Source organism: Camelina sativa, chromosome 3 (assembly GCF_000633955.1).
Source record: "Camelina sativa cultivar DH55 chromosome 3, Cs, whole genome shotgun sequence".
Classification (NCBI taxonomy): domain Eukaryota; kingdom Viridiplantae; phylum Streptophyta; class Magnoliopsida; order Brassicales; family Brassicaceae; genus Camelina; species Camelina sativa.
In genome coordinates, this window is record NC_025687.1 from 17,813,739 (window position 1) to 17,838,241 (window position 24,503).

The window sequence follows — 24,503 nt, forward strand, 5'->3', positions numbered from 1 at the left end:
AGAAGATCATTAATCCAATGGTTAGATAAAATATGCTAATCAAACACAAGCCTACAACAAACATAGATATATTGGAAAAACATAAATCATTGTTGATAAAACCATAGGAGCTTGAAGACAGAGGCTACATCATGGTATATCAAAGAAACTTCCATGAATGCATTGGGAAATATAACATTAGTTACTATCAAAAGATTTTGTGACATTGGAAAAAACTCTTTAGTTTCATTGGTTGCTGGAGAGCAAGCCACTTTGAGATAGCTAAAAGACAAGAATATGTTCTCTCCACATAGGAGGAGAGGCAGAGCCGAGATTCTCTCTATGGTGGAGTAGGTTGAACGCAAGGTTATCTCCCTAAGGGAGGAAGGTGGGAGAGGTTAGACGAAAAGTTATCTCCCCAAGGGAGGAAGGCGGAACGAAGGTTCTCTCCATGGTGGAGGAGGTTGGACGTAAGGTTTTCTCCATAAGGGAAGAGGGCAGAAGCGAGGGTTGTCTCTATGGTTAGACATACACTATTGTGATGTAATTTATTTTTTATTCAAAATGTTTTTTGAGTCACCAATTTTAGTGATTAAAGAAACTATGCAAAAGTAAAAGTAAAGAGATATATAATAGTTGGTTTAATTTGTTTATATAGACATTTTCTAGGTGGTGGTAAGTAACATATTTGTAACATACAATATACCTACGTTAAAAATATACTTTTAATGTTAACATACATAAAAGATTTGTATATGAATATAAATCAATGTATTATAGCAAAATTTTTTTTTTAATAATGTACAATAAATTTTAATATATTTTTATTAAATTTTATTTTATTTACAAAACTTTAAACCCGCGCATCGGGCGGATCCTTATCTAGTCTTATTATATAAACCTTGGTTCTCAAAGTTAGTAACTCACGAGATCGTGACACGTGTTAATTTAAAAGATTAGAGATCAAAGTAAAAAACTCACCAGATCGTAACACGTGTCAATTTTAACGATTAGAGATCAAAGTTAGTAACTCATCAGATCGTGACACGTGTCAATTTTAACGATTAAAAATCATAATTTTTAAGATTAGTAAAACAAAGCATAAAAGAATTGTAATCTTATTATATTAAAAATAAAACAACTAATATAAATATACTATGTGCCAAGTTTCACTGTTACAAAGATTCTCAACCACTACATGGTAAAATAAATCTATTATGTGTCATCCATATTTGGTCGTATAATTATACTATATAACCTAACACAATAAATTTTATGTCTTTGTTTGCACAAAAAAATAAATAAATAAAATTTTATGTCTCTATGGTTAGCCAATTTGTGAAGGCACATGCAAAGAAAACGAAGATCATTAAGAATGAATTGGGAGTCTTACGAAAAAAGCTTAAATAGAAGTCTGAACTAATATTTTTATTATATTTAAAAATTTAATATATATAGTTGAGTTTTCAAATTACTCATTAACATGATCATGACACGTGTCAAGTACAATGATGGGATGTTGACACGTGTCAAAATATTATTATTTTTCAAAACAGCTAATTAAGAAAAAAACATCAAATCAAAATAAAATTTACATGTTTTTATCTAAAAAAAAATTAAATCAAAAAAGAAAATTAACAAAACCAATCTATTTTCCATTGTACGTTACTTATATTATACGTGTTTTCTCAACAAGATTTTGACATGTATAAACAAAAAAGTAATTCACTAAGCATGTATATTATTATTAGTGAATAACAAATTTAAAAAATATAACATAAGTTATGTCAAAAGAATTTTTTATTTGAAACATATTAGGACAGCTAATTAAGAAAATAACATTATATCTACATAACATTACATGTTTATATAGAAAGCTTTGATCTTTGATTTTTTTTTTCTGATATAATTTTGTCGATCTATTGCATGGGTCTTTGATTCATGCGTTTTTTTTAATGGAAGCTATCAGATACAATGAAATGAAATCGAAATATATAAGCCCGCTAATTTAATCGAGGATAGAGACACTGATGGAGGTTCCAAAAGTGATTCTACAGTTAGTAGCATTATAGGTTTGGAAGATAAGTCGGTCGTTGATGTTTTTGGTCAAAATTTAGAGTTGTATTTTCTGAATAATGTTGATGATTCCGGTACTGAAACAAGAGCTGGTTGATCGAGTAATTGAGAAGCAGTTTCAAATTTGAGAAATTGGAACGGTATACCATTTTAAAATTGGTATCAAATCGGATTTATGTTGTTTTCTATCGGATTAGGTTCGTAAACCGTTTAAACAAGGTATATAAAGAAATATATGAGAAGTTTTGATTTGGGTAAAAATAAGTTGTGAATTTATGATTCGAGAATATTTAAGACGAGGTCATAGCTTTAAGTTGTTTTGGTACAATTGGATATTTCTGAAGAGTAAATAGGTCGTTGATCTTTAACGTGATTATAACATATGTCATGTTTTAGATTGTATATAAAGTTTATTTTGTTGTATATATGAGTTATAAATATACCATCATGATTATAATTTTCGAATTTTTATTTTTATTATATTATATTAAGTTTCTTTCAATTTCTCAACTTTCCTCGAGTTGTTCATCCAAAATATCTTTGCAGTAAAAAAAAATTTCATGGTTAAAGAAATTATGTCACAAAACAATTTTAGTAATTATAATAACTATAATTATGCCAAAATAAAAGTAAATCAACATAAAATTTGTTTAATTTGTTTAGAAGACATTTTATAGGTGGTGATAAAGAGCATACTTTAACAATAAAATAATTTTGGGTATAAGAACATATTTTTAATGGTAAAACATAGAGTAAAATTATACGTGGTTACTTATTAGATGTTGCTTTGATGTATTAGTTGCATGTCAAATATTTTGTGAATAAGTTATAAAACGTTTTTGAAATTTGACAATAATAATATTTGTAATGATGATTATTTTGCAAAAGTTTAAGTGGCATATAATTAGGCTTTAGATTATTGTAATAATTTTATAATATATTAAAAATATATAAATATAAATAAATATATGAAGGTAAATTTAAATATTCTCTATTTTAAATTATTTATATATTTACTTTAGGAAATAAAATTTCTTTATATATTTTCAAAAAACTGTTTAAGGTTTAGGATTTATTTTCTTCAACAATTTTTAAACCCGCATGATTTTGGGGCCCTTGTCTTGTTATAATATAAAGCTTGGTTCTCAAAATCAGTAACTCACCAGATTGTAACATGTGTTAGTTTTAATGATCAAAGATCAAAGTTGAAAACTAACCAAATTGTGACATGTGTCAGTTTTAACGATTACATATCCAAGTTAATAACTCATCATATCGTGACACGTGTCAATTTTAACGATCAAAAATCACATATCAAAGTTAGTAACTCATAAGATCGTGACACATGTCAATTTTAACGATTAGAACTCACAATTTCAAGCTTGGTAAAATGATGCATGTAGACGATGCATAAGATAATTGTAATCTTATTATATTAAAAAAAATTTGTTAATCCTAAAAGGAAAAGGATTGTAAATACACCACTCTATATAAGCAAAGAGATGATAACATATTTTTTACCAAACAAAATAATTTCGACTAGCTTTTTTCTTGGTAAAATATTTTACTTTGTTTTTTTATTAACCTTTTGTTTGACACATCATTGTTTTTGAAAAAGTCTCGAAGGCTTGTTTGTTGTCTAATCGAAGCAACTATATAAAAAGATTCCTAGATATTACTACGTGTTTCATCGTCGTTTCTTTTAATTTAGTTTTGTTTCTCAATTTCATAATGCATACTACCCAATATTTGACTTTGAAGTGTTAACAAAGTTTTTTATGCATAATAACTAAGGTTTTTGGGATTAACAAATTTTTTACGATGTTATTATTATTTCTATTAATTTGCAGGACATGTAGCATCAAAAAAGATGAATACACAAATGCATTTTGTTCAAAATATTGCTTTTAACTTTGTTCTATTGCTGAAACTTTTTTTAATGTGAAGATAAATTTTCCTTTTTTTAAACCAAAATATAATCCTACTTAATATGTTGACCCAAAAAAAATGGAAGTTGAGTATATGCATCTTCTTTTTCTACTGTATTTTAAAATTTATTGTAGTAGTTTTAGATTTTTTATTTAATTTATATTTTCATCTTTGAATTATTTGAGATTCATATATTACCGTGCTTATATTTTATATTATTTCATTAATTATGTTAAAATAATTTTCTTCTAATTTCTCAACATTGATTGGTTGGTCATAGACCTTTTTTTTTTGTGCAAACAAAATTGTTACCTATGAGTCCTGGTTTCAGATACTTGCGGAGAGGTTTAAAAGAATTGATTTGGCCACCTATGTCACCAAAGTGCACTAATCATTTCGGTCGGTCATGAGGTTTCTATCAAAATATTTTGTGACGTTGGAAAAGAGTCTTTAGTTTCATTGGTTGATTGAGTAAGCCACTTATTTATAGCTAAAAGACGTGAATATGTTCTCTCCACACAGAGAGAGGGTAGAACCGAGGTTCTCTCTTTGGTGGAAGAGGTTGGACGCAAGGTTGTCTCCAAAAGGGAGGAGGGCAGAACCGAGTATCTCTTTGTGGTTAGTCATACACTATTGTGATGTAATATATTTTTTTATTCAAAATGTTTTTTGAGCCAACAATTTTAGTGATTAATAAACTATATAAAAGTGAAAGTATGGAAATATATAATTGTTGTCTTAATTTGTTCGACATTTTTAGGTGGTGATAAATAATATATTTATAACATACAATATATCTAGATGTAAAAAATACACTTTTAATTGTAATATATGTAAAAGATTTATATATGGATATAAATGAGTGTGATATAGCAAAAAAAAATTTCTAAGTAATATACAATATACTTTTTAAAAAATTATTTTATTTACAAAACTTTAAATGTGCATCGGGCGGATCCTTATTTAGTATTGATACATAGTTCAGAAATAGTGTTTATTAAAAATAAAATTTTTAAAAAAAACTGGGAAATAAACTATACCGGTAATGTGGTTTTTGTTGGTATCAATTAAACCGGACGCAGTTTCAATTTTACCGGATCTATCTTGTTCATCTTCACCATGGTATCTTTACTACGGCTGAGCTTGTGGCGGAGGAGAAACCAGAATCCGATTACTGCGATTTACATTTCTCCCGATGGCTTCCACTCTAATCTCCTCTTCCCTCTCTTCCCCTTTCTTCCCAACCCAAAATCTCCGCCGCATTCGAATCCCGGCGACTTCAATTCCCGGAGGTTGCAGTATTCGCACACGCCGTTCAAAAATTGTCTCCAAATCACTCGATCTTCCACTTCTTCCTTTCAGCATGAGCGAGGTTAGCTAAAAAATCACAATTTCAAGCTTTCTCATAGCACATTTTAGTTGGTTTATGCTTTTTTATACACAGGTTCTTGTACCAACGGAGAGTAAAACTTTGCATTTGTATGAAGCAAGGTACTTAGCTCTACTTGAAGAGGTATACACTAGTCTGTGGATGTGATGGTTACATTGCACTATTAGGTTTTACATATTGGTAGTGAAAAATGTTGGTGTTTTGATTTCTAGTCAATGAAAAGGAAGAAGAATATGTTTGTTCATTTCATTCTGGATCCTATTTCAATTAGTGAGACTGCAACAGAAGCTTCCTTTGCTGCTCGATACGGCTGCTTGGTACTTATTGAAAACGTAAGCTTTTTTTGTTGTTTGTTTGTGTCGTTGGTGTTGAATGGAGTCATGAGTTTTCTTGATTTCTGAAGCTCATGACATATATATTTGTAGGTTGAGAGATTAGACGTTGGTGCACTTGTTTCTATTAGAGGCGCTGGTCGTGTGAAGATTTCGCGGTTTTTAGGGGTAAGATTGCATGTTGCTGGATATAAAGTATGTGTTTGCTGCATGTCTTTGGTTGAAACATAAACTTAAGGTAACAACTAATATGTGGTATTTTGGCTAGAGCTAGACTGCGAACTTCTTTGTTAATTTTCGTTTCTTAGTTCAAGGGTAAGATTATGGATATTAAGTATGAGTTTGTAACCTCTGGTTAAACTCAGACTTGAGGTAACGATTGGACTGTGATACTTTAGCTTGTTGAGTAGAACTAGACCCCAAGCTACTCTGTTCCTTCTCTTTGGCCAATACTGGTTGATTAACCGGAAATGTTGTTATTCAAGCTTAGCTTATGCTCTGTTAATCAATTCATATGCTGTCTTATGTTGTGAAACAATATATATGTGTTGTGATTGTTTTAGCTATTAATTATAATCGTTTTTTCTTTTTTTACTTTTCATTTGACGAGATTATTCAAGTTGTTTTCTTTGTTTTAGAATATCTAAAGTTGATTTTCAGACAATATGAATTGTTGTCTCAGGCAGATCCTTACTTGTCCGGAGAGGTCAGACCAATTCAAGATCGTGTGAATCATGAGAGCATAAATGAATTAACCTCTAAAGTCTCCCAGCTGAAGGAAACTATTAAGGATCTTAACAGCTTGGAGATCAAACTTAAGGTACAAAACCTACCCGCAAAAATCTCTCTTCTTCATTGTGTCATACATGGATGCAACTGTACTTGTTGTATCTAGGGTGTATGTATACATCTTTTACATTTATCTGCTGTTGCAATAGGCTCCAGCAGACTCACCGCTACAAACTCGTCTCATCAACTCTCTAAACTGGGCTGAAGATGAGCCGCCGGTTGAATGTGACGAATCATTCTTACCTTCTCTCCAAGAGCGTCTATCTTTTTCTGCATTTCAACCCATTTCTGGTAATCTCTCACATATTTTTCTCTCTCGTGTTTTCTTGTTTCAAGAAGCTTTTCACTTTGAACTATCAAATCTTACATCACAATAACGCCATTAAGTTCTCAAATCATCCGTTTTGTCGGGTTTTTTCGTGTATGCAGGATCGTCAAAGTCGGAACTATCAAGGTTACAACAAGAGAAATTAAAAGCAATGGATATGAAAGATACAGTAGAGAGGTTAGAACTCTCAATGGCACTCATAAAGGAGAACATTTCCTCAGTAGCAGCCAAACTCGCCATCCAATCCTTGGATATTCGCTAATAGCTAGACCATACAGTAAGTGTCTCGTTGTAAATGTGTGTTATTCGTAAAACTTAGTGAATATGTATTACAGCCAAGAAAGTGTATATCTTGTTCGAAACTGTGATTCATAGGTGTAGAGAAGCAATAAGACTAGAGCATACATTCACTCTTCCTTTGTTTATGATAGGCCAAAACATCTCACTCAGTCTAACCATAAGGTTCCTTTTTGGGGGTGTTGGTACCTTGCAGTCCCACAAATAAAGAATGTTACTTTATTGCTTCTCTCGCAAATCCATTCCCCTTTGAAACATCTTTGCAAGACCTCAACTTCTCCTCTAGCTTCTTCAGCTCTTGGTTGTAGTCTTCGAAATCAGACGGTGGCATGATGCCACCATCTCTAAGAACCAAAACAATGCGCTCCAAATTCCTGACTCCGTAAGCAAAATGCTGGATACACGCGTTGAGCAGCTCTAGTTGAGTTGATTTGCCATCAGCCTGATAAACTCCATTCTTAGGCTTGATATATGTTTCAAACACATATAGCATAACCACAATCAGTCTTTCAACCACTTGGGAGCGAATCTTATTATCTTTTTCCCTTGTAAATTTCAATATTAATTGAGTACGGAAGAATAATAAAGAACGTATGTCATCAGTCATCAGATAGTAGGAACATTGCTTCAGCCACATAGAGTGAGAGCTCAATTCCGAGTCGAAAAACCTCCTCCTTCTGTTTCTTCTTCTCCTTAGTCCTGCCCAAATTGACATTTTCAATTTTTGTAACCTGATCAGTAAGAAAACAAAAAGGAAAAAAAAATGAAAGATGTAACTTGTAAGGAGAATACTAGACTGTGCTAATCTCTTCTTATTATTCCATCTTTATTTTTGTTAAATAATCTAAATATCAAAATCTTATTATATAAACCTTGGTTCTCAAAGTTAGTAACTCACAAGATCGTGACACGTGTTAATTTTAACGATTAGAGATCAAAGTTAAAAACTCACCAGATCGTGACACATGTCAATTTTAACGATTATAAAACAAAGTTAGTAACTCATCAGATCGTGACACGTGTCAATTTTAACGATTAAAAATCATAGTTTTTAAGATTGGTAAAACAAAGCATAAGATAATTGTAATCTTATTATACTAAAAATAAAACAACTAAGATAAATATACTATGTGCCATCCATATCAAAGTTTCACTGTTACAAAGATTCTCAACCACTACATGGTTAAATAAACATACTATGTTTCATCCATATTTGGTCGTATAATTATACTATATAACATAACACATTAAATTTTATGTCTTTGTTTGCACAAAAAAATAAATAAATTCATTCTATGTCTCTATGGTTAGCAAATTTTGGACATTGAGTACTGCAACAAGATTTGTGAAGGCACATGCGAAGAAAACGAAGATCGTGAAGAACCTATTGGCAGTCTTAGGAAACAAGCTTGAATTGAAGTCTGAACTAATATTTTTATTATATTAAAAATCTTATTATATAAAATTGGATTTTCAAATTAGTCATTAACATGATCATGACACTTATCAAGTACATTGATGGGATGTTGACACGTGTCAAATAATTATTATTTTTCAAAACAGCTAATTAAAAAAAAACATCAAATCTAAATAAAATTTACATGTTTAGATCTAAAAAAATTAAATCAAAAAAGAAAATTCAGAAAACTAATATATTTTCCATTGTACGATACTTATATTATACATGTTTTCACAATAAGATTTTGACATGTATAAACAAAAAATTAATTCACTAAGCATGTATATTATTATTAAATATTAATAAATAAATAGTGAATAACAAATTAAAAAAGAATAACATAAGTTATGTCAAAAGAATTATTATTTTTTTGAAACATATTAGGAAAGCTAATTAGAAAAATAACATTGTATCTACATAACATTACATGTTTATATAAAAAGCATTGATCTTTGATTTTTTTTTCTGATATAATTTTGTCGATCTATTGCGTGGGTCTTTGATTCGTGCGGGTTTTCTAATGGAAGGTATCAGATGCAATGAAATGAAATCGAAGTATATAAGCCCGCTAATTTAATCGAGAATAGTGACACTGATGGTGGTTCCAAAAGTGATTCTACAGTTAGTAGCATTATAAGTTTGGAAGATAAGTTGGTCGTTGATGTTTTTGGTCAAAATTTAGAGTTGTCTTTTCTGAATAATGTTGATGCTTCCGGTATTGAAACAAGAACTGCTTGATCGAGTAATTGAGAAGCGGTTTCAAATTTGGGAAGTTGGAACGGTGTACCATTTTAAAATTGGTTTCAAATCGGATTTATGTGGTTTTCTATCAGATTAGGTTTGTAAACTGTTTAAACAAGGTATATAGAGAAATATATGAGAAGTTTTGATTCGGGTAAAAATAAGTTGAGAATTTATGATTCGAGAATATTTGAGACGAGATCATAGCTTTTAATTGTTTTGGTACAATTGGATATTTCTGAAGAGTAAATAGGTTGTTGATCATTAACGTGATTATGACATATGTCATGTTTTGGATTGTATATAAAGTTTCTATTTTGTATATATGAGTTATCTAAGACTTATATATACCATCCTGATTATAATTTTTAAATCTTTTTTTTTTTTTGGACAAACATAGTTTTCAAATTTTATTTTTACTATATTATATTAACTTTCTTTCAATTTCTCAACTTATATTGAGTTAGTCATAAAATCATTGTAATCGAGTATATAATTTTTACCAGTTGTTCATCCAAAATATCTTTGGACTAAAAAAAACTTCATGGTTAAAGAAATTATGTCACAAAACAATTTTAGTAATTATAATAACTATAATTATGCCAAAAATGAAAGTAAAGCAACATAAAATTTGTTTAATTTGTTTGAAAGACATTTTATAGGCGGTGATAAAGAGCATACTTTAACAATAAAATAATTTTGGGTATAAGAACATATTTTTAATGGTAAAATATAGAGCAAAATTATACGTGGTTACTTATTAGATGTTTCTTTGATGAATTTGTTGCATGTCAAATATTTTGTGAATAAGTTGTGAAACATTCTTGAAATTTGACAATAATAATATTTGTAATGATGAGTATTTGGCAATAGTTATAGTGGCATATAATTAGGCTTTAGATTATTGTAATAATTGTTATAATATATTTAAAATATATAAATATAAATAAATGTATGAAGGTAAATACAAATATTCTCTAACTTAAATTATTTATATATTTATTTTAGGAAATAAATTTTCTTTATTTATTTTTAATAAATTGTTTAAGGTTTATGATTCATTTTTTCTAAAACATTTAAACCCGCACATCGTGTGGGCCCTTATCTAGTAATTAAATATACTTAATCAAAGGAAAAAAAAAGCGTTTTTACTTGACATTTTTTTTTTGTAAAACAGAAGGATGTCCTATATTATGAAACAAAAATACTTCTCTGAATTAAAACATTATATCTTATGAAATGGAGGGAGTATATTATATTAGATCAAAAATAATAAAATTATTATTACCATAATTTACAAATCATACACATGGTTAACAAAATAAATAAAAAAATTAAAACAGAGAAAAATATAACAGACAATGCAATTATCATCTCATGAACAAACCAAATTCGATGATGAAAAAAATGGGCATTTTCAAAAATACCCCTTTGTCACATTTCAAAAATACACATTTTTTTTTGTCTATTTTCAAAAATATTACGTTTTAATCTATATATAATAGCAATCTGAATAAATGCCATCAAAAGTTGTGTCTTTTCAATCGTACCTTTTAGATAATTTTCCAACAAAATCAGTAGAAAATTTAAATTGTGTGTTTTACAAAAAGTTGCGATTGTTCAATATAACATGTTTTTTTGTAAAGTTGCAACTGTCCATTATAGAGTTATGTTTATTCGAATATTCATATCTTTTGAAATCTATATATATTTGTTTGTTTGAACTGTTTTCATTTTTTTGCCATGACACAAAATAATATAAAATATCAATCTCAAAGGTTTTTACAACTTTCTAAATTATTCTCTAGAATTAATTCTTTTAAAAGTAAAAAAATTCCTCCAATTCTTGATTTAACAAAAGATTTTTGCAATGATGAATCTAGAGTTTTTTTCCAAGAGTTAGATGGATTATATAGTGAGTTTTTGGATTTGACTTTTCAATATGGTAATAAAGATGCATTCTATTTAAAAGCAGTTTATATAAGTTATTAGGTATAATCAAGTGCATACACAACAGTTGCAATTTTTCGTAGTAACTCTTCGTAAATTTTGTTTTTATTTGTTTTTTTTTAAATTCAAACGGTTGTATCTGTTCATTGTAGAGTTGTGTCTTTTCACTATATTTTATTTATATCTTTTTCATCACAAATTTTATTCTAATAGGTGTATCTATTTAAATAGTCATGTCTTTTGAACTCTTTTTATATTTGTCTTTTCATCAGTAACTAACAAGTTCATTGAAACAAATTTTCTGTTTTATGTTAAATCTAAATAATTTAAATATTAATATTTATTATTCAACATTATAGCAATATAGAAATATAATAAAACTTAATATATAATTTATAGTTGCGTCTATTTATTCTAACTTTTGTTAAAAACTATTTAAATATTTAAAATTTATTTTATATTGTTTTTAAATTTTGTGTATTTTAATTTTAATTTTTCGTTGATATAGTTTCACTCATTATTAAATATATTTTAAATTATAATCACTTAATAGAAAGTTACATTTACTCATTACAACCATTAGTTCAATATTCTCAGTTAGGATCACTTTGTCGTAATGATTTTTTTAATTGTATCTCTAACCATAATTCTTCATAAAATTTCTTATATTTATAATAATTTAAACAATATTTGTTGCAAAGTTGCGTCTATTCTACATAATATTTTTTGTTATAAGTTTTCATTTTGATATTTGTGTTTTTAGTAACAGTTTATGTTTAATTTTTATGTATTCAAATTATTCTATTACATTCAAATGATTTCATAAGTTTTAATTTAAATTTTTTTTTTTCTAAAATACCTCCCGCGATATTCTTATACTTTGAGCTTTGGTTTGCTGTTTTATGTTTTTTTTTTTTCATTACCGTTTCATTAGTTGGTCCTAAGCATTAAAAAAAAAAATGAAAACAGTCAAAGAAAAAATAACAATAAGTTACAAAAAAAAAGTTTAAAAAAAAAAGATATATACCATGATGAGTTATTATGGTTCGCTTGTGCCGTTTCCAACAGTAGTATGTGGCGAATGTAGCTAGTGCCGCTCCAACGAGTCCGATAATAGTGATGAATGTAACCTTTAACGCGTCCATAACCTTACTTTTTGTACTGTTGTTCGTCTTCGACTCATCATCACCTGATAAAAATACAAATGAACATAAAAAATTAATCGAAATTTGTTCTATACTACAAATGAACAAAAATAATAATCGAAGTTTGTTATATAATAAGCCTTACCAAAATGTATAATTATACTTTAGGCCCAAACCAATTTATGAGTGGGTTGTATTAGAGTATAGATGAAACTGGTTTATGTTGATTCAAGGTAACCGGGTTGTTAATCCCGGTTTGGTCAATGTAATGCATATTTAAGAAGAAGTAAATGTAAAATGTTGAGATTAAGCTGAATGGGAATGAGATTTTGATATTGGTTTGCAACAAACTTTCTAGCTCTCTCGTTCATATGACAGGTTGTGGTCGACTAACTTGCGTTGGTGTTATTATTATTACTAGGACTCATAATCCCTGCGATATCGCGGAGAAGTATTTTAGAAAAAAAGATTAAATTTAAAATTGAAAATTATACATTATGAAATCATTTGAATGTAATAGAATAGTTTGAATACATAAACATTAAACGTAAACTGTTACTAAAAACACAACCATCAAAATGAAAACTTATAATAAAAAATGTTATGTAGAATAGACACAACTTTGCAAAAAACATTGTTTAAAGTATTATAAATGTAAGAAAATTTATGAAGAATTATGGTAAAGAAGTACAATTAAAAAAATCATTATGACAAAGTGATCCTAACCGAGGATATTGCAATAATGGTTGTAATAAGTAAATGTAACTTTCTATTAAGTAATTATAATTAAAAATATATTTAATAATGAGTGAAACTGCATCAACAAAAAATTAAAATATACAACTTTTAAAACAAAAAAAAAGAAATTTTAAATATTAAAATAGTTTTTAAGGAAAGTTACAATAATCACAATAATATTGAGTTTTATTAAATTTCTTTAATGCTATAATAATTTTTAAAAATTTAGTTAGATTATAAAATAACGTTGAATATTATCTATTAATATTCTAATTATTTAGGTTCAACATAAAACTGAAAATTTGTTTCAACGAACAATGATTTGTTAGTTATTGATGACGAGACAAATATATAGAAAGTTCAAAAGACATGAATATTTAAATATACCAACCTATTAGAACGAAAAGTTGTGATGAAAAAATATATATATATAGTGAAAAGATACAACTCTACAATGAACAGATACAACTGTTTGAGATTAAAAGATAACAAATGAAAAAAAAAATTACAAAAAGTACTACGAAAAGTCGCAACTGTCATTCGCATTTATTCAGATTGTTATTATTATTTTTAAATATTAAAAAAAATTAAAACGAAAAGTTACAATAATTAGACACAACTGAAAATTCTATATTAAGTTGTATTAAATTTCTCTATTGCTATAATCATTTCTAAAATTTTAGTTAGATTATAAAATAGCGTTGAATATTAGATATTAATATTCAATTATTTAGGTTCAACATAAAATAGATAATTTGTTTCAACGAACTTGTTAGTTACGTATGAAGAGACAAATATAAAGAGAGTTCAAAAGGCATGACTATTTAAAATTTTAAATAGATATAGCTATTAGAACAAAAGTTGTGATGAAAAAAACATAAATAAAATATAGTGAAAAGACACTACTCTACAATGAATAGATACAACCGTTTGAATATTTAAAAAAAAACAAATAACAACAAAAATTTTAATGAAAATTTGCAACTATTGTGTTTGCACTTGATTATACCTAATAACTCATATAAACTGCTTTTAAATATAAGGCATCTTTATTACCATATTGAAAAGTCAAATCCGAAAACTCACTATATAATCTATCTAACTCTTGGGAAAAAAACTCAAGGTATTTTCATTAAATTTTTTATATTTAAAATTAATTAAAAGTTGTAAATTAGATTTATTATTCTAAAAATCTTTTGTTAAATCAAGAATTGGAGAATTTTCTTTACTTTTAAAAGAATGAATTCTAGAGAAATAATTAGAAAGCTGTTAAAACCGTTGAGATTGGAATTTTATATTATTTTGTGTCATGACAATAAAATGAAAACAGTTCAAACAGACAAATATATTTAGATTTTAAAAGACACGAATATTCAAATAAACACAACTCTAAAATGAACAGTTCCAACTTTACAAAAAAACCGTTATAATGAACAATCACAACTTTTTGTAAAACATACAATTTAAATTTTCTACAGTTTTTTTGGAAAGTATCCAAAAGATACGATTTCATAATAATGAACAATTACAACTTTTTGTAAAACACATAATTTAATTTTTTTTGCATATTTTTTTGGAAATTATTCAGAAAGTATGATTGAAAAGACACAAACATATAAAGCAACGGCCGAATCAACCCATCCTTTTGTGCTTTCTGTGAAACATTTGTCTTCAACTTCTCCGGCAATTCATCGGCTGCCCAAACCCTCCTTTCCGGTTGCCACTAGACACAAACTTCGTCCAATCCTCCAGCATTTGTCTTAAATCCTTGACCTTATTATCCTGTCCAATGCAACAATTCCCATGCATTACGCAAACTTTGGTAATATCCCAATCTCGTTGGCAAAAATTTCCAACGTGTGTCATATCGAGAAACCTCATTTTGAGCCCCATATTTTTCACTATTGATCATCTTTGATCCGGTTAAGCACGTCCTGCTCGTTTTCGCCAGGGAATCTTAGTCTGGACTCATACCAATAAATGTAGAACTCGATTGTTCTGCGGTTAGATATGACAAATTTAAATCCGCCATTGGCTGAATTACTGGTGTCACTATGATTACAGTTGAAGAAGACATCGCAAGCGATCTGAAAATCTGCATCCGCAACAAATAGAAGAAATGGATCTCTAAGCCAAATTGTATCCATGTCCTTTCACAAACATTTGACGGGAAAAAAAAACAACAATATTAGCATATGTATATACAAATTCACTTTCAAGATAAATCGATAGAGATAATTATTTAAAAAAAAAAATAAAAGAACCAAATTTAATCTAGTATACAAAATAACTAAGTTCTAAACCCTAAACCCCAAAGCACTAAAATTTACCCCTTAAAACTGTATACTGAATTAAAATAGAGTATCCAAACCTAAAAGAAATTTCTAAAAATAAATTTAACCTATTATAATTATGTAAAATAGGGCAAAAATGAAAATATTCCAAAAAAGATTATTTTTAAAAGAGATTATCTCAAAAATGATATTTCTAACAAATTCTAAAAAAAAACACATTTGAACTCAAAAAGACATATGTACGTAGATATAATTATATACAATAAATATGTAATGAAAAACTCAAAAATATCATTGATATTTTAAATATTGCAATTATATTGTTTAACAAAACTTTAAACGGAATTAATACAATAAAAGTAGTATGTTTCAATCGAGAGCTTGACACATCAGATTTAAAATTCAAACATATGTTAATACCTCATTTAAAATAAATAACCAATCAAATTATAACAATTAATACACGAAACCAAAAAGGCCAACATGTAAATATTTCAATTGTATGATATAATATCAAACCTAAAAAAACCAAGATATATTTTTATGTTCTAAACTCGCCGACGAAGACGAAGATCAATTTTAATTTTATGGGTTTATCTCTTACAATGGGTTCTGGATTCATGAACATATTTTCAAGTCTAGAACCATATATTCGCCTCAAACGTAGAGAAGAAAGATCTTGAAGCTCTGAGACAGAGACGGAGACATAGGATCATTGAGGAAACAGAGAGGAACACATAATAACAAAAATGGATCTCAAGAGAATCGATGATTTCAAAGATCCATGATAAGGTAGGAGGAGCGGCCATTAACTCTCCACGAAGCCTTGTGGTGCCATCTCTCCTTTCGTGCTTCGGCGATCAACTTCTCCCCCGGAATTTTGTCCAATTCAGTTTCCATGTGTTTCAACGAGTTTCGCAGTTTTGCGCAAGCACCCGTAAACCCATCTGTGGAACTCTTCAAACACTTAACTTGAGCCTCAACTTCGTCGAGATTTCTCTGAATTATCTTCACAGTTTGCTTCATTTTGTCTATCTCTTGAGGTGGATAGACGCAAGCTCCAAGCTCATCGATTTGTAAAGTGCACCGCCTTGTAAAAAAAATCCATGTGTGGGTACAAGGATAAGTATATACGTAATCCGAACAAGCTATTAATAATAGACGAAGGAAGGAAGAATAACTGGGCCCTTAATAAGATTATCTTATATATTGGGGTTTTAGGCCCAAATCGTAACACTCGAAAAACACGAACGAACTCCAAAAATTGTAGAAGTTTCTTTCAGAGCTTGAAGGTGATCTGAGTTGAGTAGATGATGAAGATGAATGCTTCTTCTGGCAACAATTTATCTGAGGAATGTATAGGAGGACGTGCAAGATGTGAAGAATCAGCCAAATCGTCTTCGTTTTACCGGATTTTTTACACGAGGTTAGTTTAATCCATCCATCTTGTTTCCTTCTTCTTCTTCAACAATTATCCAATTTTGGTTGATGAACGAAACTGTTGAACTGGTTTGGTTAGATTGAGGAAATTGGATGGGAACCGCTAAGGAGATTAGGTGGAGACAATCTTCTACCGGTTCCAGGTCGGGTCTCAATAGTGACCGGGTCAGGTCTTCTTCTTCTAGGAGAGACAACAAGTTCGAAGATGTTGTGATTCAAGAACACGCTCTTGCTGCTGCTGCTATCTTGTTCCGACAGCAGAATGGTGGAGGATCTTTGCGGACAAGCTGGCAACTTTTTAATGGCTTTCTCGGAGAGTCTATAACCGTGAAGGGGAGAGAGGGACCATTGCTTTAAGGGAAAAGTGGTTAGACCATCTCCGCGCCATTCTGCTGTAATAAAGTAATAAAGGACCTCTTGATCTTGAAGGACAATAAAGTAATAAAAGAAGTGACAGGGGCTAAGTATGAAGACTTGCTTGCAGCCATTGATGCAGCAAGGTCAGGGTGAGTCTCTCTCAATGACTCATGCTGTAAAGCATTATGATCATCTTCCATCTTAATCCTGTTGAGTCTTGTTTACTTATTTAATTACTTGGGTAATGCAAATCAATCTGATTTTGCAATGATGTTGTCTGGAAATGATACTTGGTAATTGAGAGTCCTTTAGATTATAGGCCATGATTTTATTTGGTGTTCATACAAAAACATGAAGCATACACTGTAACTTAAGCATTGGTTCCAAACAAAACCCAACAACTCATTATTAGTTGTTGTGAATATATGGTGTATTTCCTTGCACTTCTTTCTTATGGTAAATAAAATGTGAACCTACTAGCAGTGCCTGATTCAAATCAAGTGAAGTGTTTTGAGACTTTATGTGATGCCTACGATTAAGAAGCTAGAAGAGATCTGTATACAGAATCATATGAACATCAATAGTGATGCTGCAAGAAAGAGTGTTTTTAACCTCATTCAATATGGTATTATCATTTAAGAGGAATTTGTAATCACTGTATTTCCTCACACTCAACTCTAGAATGACTTGATAATAATTAAAATTACACAAGACAAAAAACACACACACAAAAACCCTCCCCACGGCGTAACGCGGATACGATCCTAGTACTTGCTAAAAAAACTTTCACAACTCACGGAGGGTCGTGGCCCGCATTGGGCACAACATCTAGTAAATTATATAAGCCATGATGGCTGCCAACATTAACTGCAAGGGAAAATGAACTATTTAGTTAAATAGTTTTAAAATAAATACTATATCAAAGTAAAAAGTAATTAAAAATAAAACTTACAATTAAGATTATCAGAATATAGTTGCTTATATTTATCCCATCCTCCGATATCTTCAACGAACCTTCTATAGTAGCTGAAGTTGACTGTATCACTTGAAAGATAGAAAAATTAGCACTATTTTTGAAGAAAATATTTGTCAAAATAAATTAAGAATAACATTGTTTTGACCTTCTTCGTCAAGGCTTGACCTTCTTCCGCTTGATATACGGGCTGGTATTGACCGTATTGTTTTTCTTGATAAAAATGTTGACGTTCTAGTACTTGTGCGTGATACATTCCTCTGCTTGATGTATGGTATGACCTTTCTTTGCTTGGTGAACTTGATCTTCTCCTGCTTGACGCACTGTTTGACCTGCTTCTACTTGGTGAGCGGCTTGACCTTCTCCTGCTTGATGAACGGCTTGACCTCCTTCGGCTTGATGAACGGTGTGAGATTCTTATGCTTGATGCACTGTTTGACCTACTTCTACTTGGTGAACGACTTGGCCTTCTTCTGCTTGATGAACGGTGTGAGATTCTTATGCTTGATGAATGACTTCTGCTTAATGAACGGTTTGAGATTCTTATGCTTGATGAAGGACTTCTGCTTGATGAACCACTTGACCTTCTTCTGCTTGATGAACGGATTGATATCCTTAGGTTTGATGTACTACTTGGCATTCTTCTGCTGGATGCAAGACCTCTACTTATTGAACGGCTTCTACTTGATGAACGGTTTGACATCTTTCTCTGCTTTTATGAAATACTTAGTACTACAATTTGATTGTAAAACCTTTTGAGAAACTGACGAAGCAGATTGATATTTATATTTTTCAATGCAAACCGAAGTGCAATATTTATATATTTATATGCGCGTTGTTAGACTTCACTCGTTTTAGTTTGACCGTGTAATCAAAAATATTTGAAAAGAAAAATATATAAGTGATAAAAATCTTTTGTTTCTAATTTTGTCAACTGCGTATATTCAAAGATAAGTAATACACAATGGAAACATATTGAGAGTTGAGAGTTGAAATATCGAGGTCAAACTATCTCCTTCTATGACAGCCACACACACACAAATGCAGATAATATGCTATTTCTAGCCATATTGAGAATATTGCACCCACCCACTTTCTCAAACTCTAATAACACACACAGTTTTTATTATTACTATACTTTACCCTTATGAAATTACATTTTGCCCCTTGAAACTCACTTCACTCACTTTTTACTTTCTCACCAAACCAAACACATCTCAACTCTTTCTCACTCTTCTCTTTCTCTCTCTTTTTACGACATATATACAGAGCTGGCCTTGAGGCCAAGCAAGTCAAGCATATGCTTGCGGCTGTTTATAGGATAAGTAATATTCCGACCCTAGTTTTTTTTTAAATGTTCTTTAGCTCAGTTGGTAAAAGATGTAAAAATTAATGTTGAAATAATGGGTTTGAGGTTCGGTATCACATATTTTTACTTCTTTTTTTGTTTTTCATTAATTTGTTAGCTTACATTATTTTTGGGCTTGCGGCCCACTAATTATCAGCGCCGGCTCTGCATATATATATATATATATATATATATATATATATATATTTTCTCTACTTTATTATTTGGTTTCTTCTCTCATTTTTATTATTTTATTTGTTGTAACACTTTAGTTAGTTATTATCAAAAAAATATCTGTTCATTTTTATACAATATCTTGTAATTATATTTTTCCTACATTTTAAGATGTATATTGCTATATATTTTTTAAATTAGTATATTATACACTTTCTATTTTTAGTTGAACATTTGTTCACTAATAAGTTGATGACCAGTTACAGTAAGTTATGTTTAATGTAACTGGTCATCCACTTATTATTGAACAAATGTTCAACTTTTAAGTTGAATTGTCACGTTTTTAGTTGAATTTTTTTTAATGAAATAAGTTTTGTCCATTACAAAATATAAAAATACTTTAACAAAACCACTTAATGAATTTTACTCTTGTTTGCATCAAAACACAATTTACTATAATTGGTCATTCACTTATTAGTGAACAAATGTTCAACTAAAAATTTCACATGATGTGTCTAAGTCTACTTTTATGGTTTGGGTACAACAACACATCGAATCTATATGACCATGATCATGTGGATACTATTATATTTTGTGGATACAAGTTATACATGTATATAGTACCTTCAAATCCATATGGAGTTAGTGCATTAAAGTTCACTTTTAATATACATGGTTAGGATTTTACATTTTGTGTTTAGTATTTAGTGTGTTAGGCTTAAAGATTTAGGTGTAGTATTCTACTGATATCCACATGACCATAGATATATGGATTTGATGTTGTCGTTATATCATAAACCCTAAATCTAAGCTCTAAACCCTAACCCCTAACCCATAAACCCAAAATATTGACACATTATCTATATAAGTCCTAAAACATAACTCTTAAATTATAAAATCCTAAACACTAAAACCTAAACTATGAATTTTTCTAAAAATCCAAAACCTAAAACCCTAATTCCTACCACATGAACCCTAAACCATAAACCCTAAATCATCACATGGTGATGTGTACTAGTATCCGAATTGTATGATAAATCTTAAACCCTACACTTTAAACCCTAAATCATCACATGGTGATGTGTTACTAGTATCCACAAACTTTTTAATTAATTAGGTTTTTATATATTTTAAAAATATTAAAGCATAAGTAAGTATCCACAGTTTACCATCCATTTATCGTCAACCAAATATTCAGCTAAAAATGAATAGCATACAATTTATTCCTCTAAAATATAGCAAAATGCATTTTAAAATGTTGAGAAAATGTAATCATAGTCTTTTGTGTAAAAAAATATACAAAATTTATTAATAATAACTAAATAAATGATAATAAAGATAAAAGAAAGAAAGAAAAGAGAGAGAGAAAGAAGGGGAATTATCAAATAAGGAAAAAAAAACAGACAAAATTCCTTTTTTTCTAAGAGCAAACATATACTACACAATAAATTGTTGTGTATCTCAAATCAAGAATAAAGGGAAACTTGTCTTAGTTTTATTCAGACTCAGCCAAAACATCCCAAAAAGTACACCACACTTAAAAAATAGGTGTGGCTGTAAGGGAGTTTGGCAAAAGTGTGTCTATTAAAATATATGGCTATCAAAAATCCAACAAGGGCAACTTGAATCGGTGCGGTGCTGGATACTTTGGGGAACCGACATATGCTTGACTCTACTGATCATTGACATAACAAGAAAATATTGAGGGTGAGTAATGTTCGATTAATCATTAACAAGATAAGAATAGATATACTTAATCCGTGATATGGGATAAGAAAATGTAATTTGGATTGTTAAAAACAAGTTTAAAATGTTTAGATTTTAGAAACAATGTCCGAAAATAAAATCAATCCCAATATCAATTACAACACAATGTAAAAGAAGTACGGCATCCAAAACAATTTCAATTCTTAAAACCCCCTGTAAAGTTATAAACTACTTGAAAAGTGAAACTAGTGTCAAATTCACATTCACTCCATAAAATATCAGAGAAGATATTTACTCCCTCAGCTTTCTAAAAATATAATTTTCTAGATTCTTTCTTGTTTTTTTTTTCTTTTCAAAGTAGAGTTTCTTAACTTTTTAATGTATATTTAATAATTAAAAACAAAAACTGTAAATTGCAAATTGTAAATGATAAATCATCACAAAGCTTTGTCACTAACAGAATGCATTCTGATGCCAAGTTAAATATATCTTTCTCCTTTGGTTGGACAATTTTTATGAAGCAGGAGTTTCATTGAGGAGCAGTAGCATCCGCAAGAGGTTCAAAGATCGGCGATATGACAATATGTAGAGACACTTTTAAGGTATATATGCCAATACTAATATTGGTTGTGTATAATTTTAAAAAAAAAAATATATATATGAAAGTTTCTTACCCATATTATTTTTCTATCTGCCTCAGCATGGTTGCATCTCCCGTCTGTGTGTCAAGCATTTGAATTTGGTTTTTAATGGTTACCAAGTACCAACTTTTCTTGAGAGCTGCCCAATTGAGGTCCCTTATCTTGGTGATGATCGGCTTAACTCTTTAGAATCCCAAGAGGCACTACCAAAAATGTGAACTTGTAGTCCTTTGATTGGTAAAGAATAGAGAGAACATGGTGACGTTTTGTGATTTTGGATAAAAGACAAAGTGATCACTCTCAATGGAAAACGTAAAAGGAATCTGATATACACTTTAAACCATACTCAATGATGCTTCCTAATGTAGAGCTTCAACGCCTTTCAAGTCTCTTTATGCTATACAACCTTCTTCTACTCATAGTTTCTGTTTTTATATAGAATCTGCCAATCTATGAAATCTGATTCATATGTGTAAAGAAGTTAGAAGACGAGAGCAAGCATCACGACTTGCTTCGTTCAAAAGAGGCCTAAACAGCTCAATAACTATAGCCTTATTAGGGCTTATCATTTCCGGTGTTGTTTCAAAGAGTGACTTCCAAATGTGAAAAATGTTAGACTGTATAGCTTCTCTCGCAAATCCATTCGCCACTGAAACATCCTTGACGGACCTCAAATTTTCCTCTAGCTTCGTAAGCTCTTGGTTGTAGTGTTTTAAACCAGACGGTTTGACGAAGGCACCAGCTTCAAGAACCGAAACAATGCGAGTCAATACTCTGATTCCTATAGAAAAATAGCAGGAAGACGTTTTGAACTGTTCCCATTGAATTGATTTGCCACCATCTTGATAGACTCCATTCTTTGGTTTGATGTATGTCACAAACACATATTGTATAACATGAAACACTCTTCCTAGGACGGGACCGTCAAATTTTCTTTTTCCAGCATACTTGAATAGCCAAAAACAGAAGACTAACATAGAACGTATTTCATCAGATAATAAGAACATTGCTTCAGCCACAAAGAGAGAGAACTCAACTCCGAGTCGTACTGCCTCCTCTTTCTGCTTCTCCTTAGTCCTGAACAAATTGAACTCTTCACTTTTGTAAGATCAAACCAAAAGGGAATAATAAAAAGATCACTGACCTTAAAGTGTAAGGAGAATATCTAGACTTTGGTAATCTCTTGTTATGACGAACAACACGAACATGGTCAGTCATCGACATTGAATCCATTTGTTTCGAGATGATCAAGATGTCAGATGAACTCATGATCGAGGAAGGCTCCAGATGTAACTTTTGTTGGCTATTCAGTGAATAAGGAAACAATTTCGAGGAAAAACAAATCAAAACCCAAACTATCTAAATTTCTCAACGCAGTTAGTTCAAGGAATCAGGTGACAAAGAAAATAACCCTTAAATCGAATCCAAATTCCCAAAAAATAATATTATGCAAAAAGAAGGAACCATGCACTTACCTCATCGTTGTAGTGTGTCGGTAGGACATAATAGTATTTGGTTAAAATCCTTTCCAATTCTAAAGTTAATATACAAAAAAAAGCTTATCGATTGTTTTTCCCTTTTTTTGACGATTGAAAGATGCATGTAGCACAGGAAGCGATAAGTTTCACTCACCCGAAAAAAAAGGAAGCGATAGGAAACTGTTATATTTATATTAATTTTCTAATTTTATAGTATCTTTATTGCAAATTTGCAATATAAATTTTCTGTATTTTAATATATATATATATATAATTATTAAACTTGTTATTCAATTAGATAAAAAAATGTAGAAAATACTCCATTGGATTTCTGACTTCTGACCACATAACCGCGTTGGAAATTTTGGATGAACGATGGATGAGCAAGATCATGTTATGTATGAAAGCAGGGAACTGAGGGGAGTGAAGAGAAGAAGGAACATCATTCTAAAGATATATATGGTATCAGTAGAAATTTCTTGTACCATTATGCACCGGATAGTTGGTAAATGGAGGAAAAACAAAATCTTGGATAGCTTATTTACTACTCCAAAGCTTTATATAACGGTTTTTTTTTGTTTCATATGAAAATTGTCCAAGAGACGAGACAAAACGGTGGTGGTAACATGGCACCTACGGGGTAAATCCTTGTGAGAAGGACAATTTTTTAAAAAAAAAACTACTGATCTAGAAGGAAAAGTCTTGCCTTTCTTAGTTGCAAGATCAAATCAAATATACATATATGCTATGCTTCTTTTGACAAATTATGTTATTTCTATAGTTTGTTGCAAAGTGGAGGCCAACTCATTATTTTAGACTTAGATTCAACAGGTAAAGTGATTTCAATGGAGAAAAATATTTTGTTTGAAAAAAAAAAGGAGAAAAATATTTGTTTGACAAAAACTAATTGGAGAAAAAATTTAATGAAACCTTTTATG

General features: G+C 30.0%; 2 protein-coding genes across 2 annotated transcripts; one reads left to right on the plus strand and one right to left on the minus strand.

Annotated features, from left to right (window-relative positions):
* LOC104777460 lies at positions 5,084 to 7,236 on the plus strand. The gene is made up of 7 exons (XM_019243830.1): positions 5,084 to 5,356; positions 5,429 to 5,497; positions 5,587 to 5,706; positions 5,800 to 5,874; positions 6,389 to 6,526; positions 6,645 to 6,786; positions 6,925 to 7,236. Exons 1-7 carry the CDS (start codon positions 5,180 to 5,182, stop codon positions 7,083 to 7,085), a joined length of 882 nt encoding a protein of 293 aa, XP_019099375.1. The 5' UTR covers positions 5,084 to 5,179; the 3' UTR covers positions 7,086 to 7,236.
* LOC104777461 lies at positions 17,802 to 23,718 on the minus strand. The gene is made up of 6 exons (XM_010501722.2): positions 23,563 to 23,718; positions 23,232 to 23,390; positions 22,121 to 23,164; positions 18,366 to 18,926; positions 18,197 to 18,280; positions 17,802 to 18,111 (listed from the first exon to the last, which is right to left on the minus strand). The coding sequence occupies exons 1-3, from the start codon at positions 23,589 to 23,591 to the stop codon at positions 22,552 to 22,554; spliced, it is 801 nt and encodes a 266-aa protein (XP_010500024.2). The 5' UTR covers positions 23,592 to 23,718; the 3' UTR covers positions 17,802 to 18,111; positions 18,197 to 18,280; positions 18,366 to 18,926; positions 22,121 to 22,551.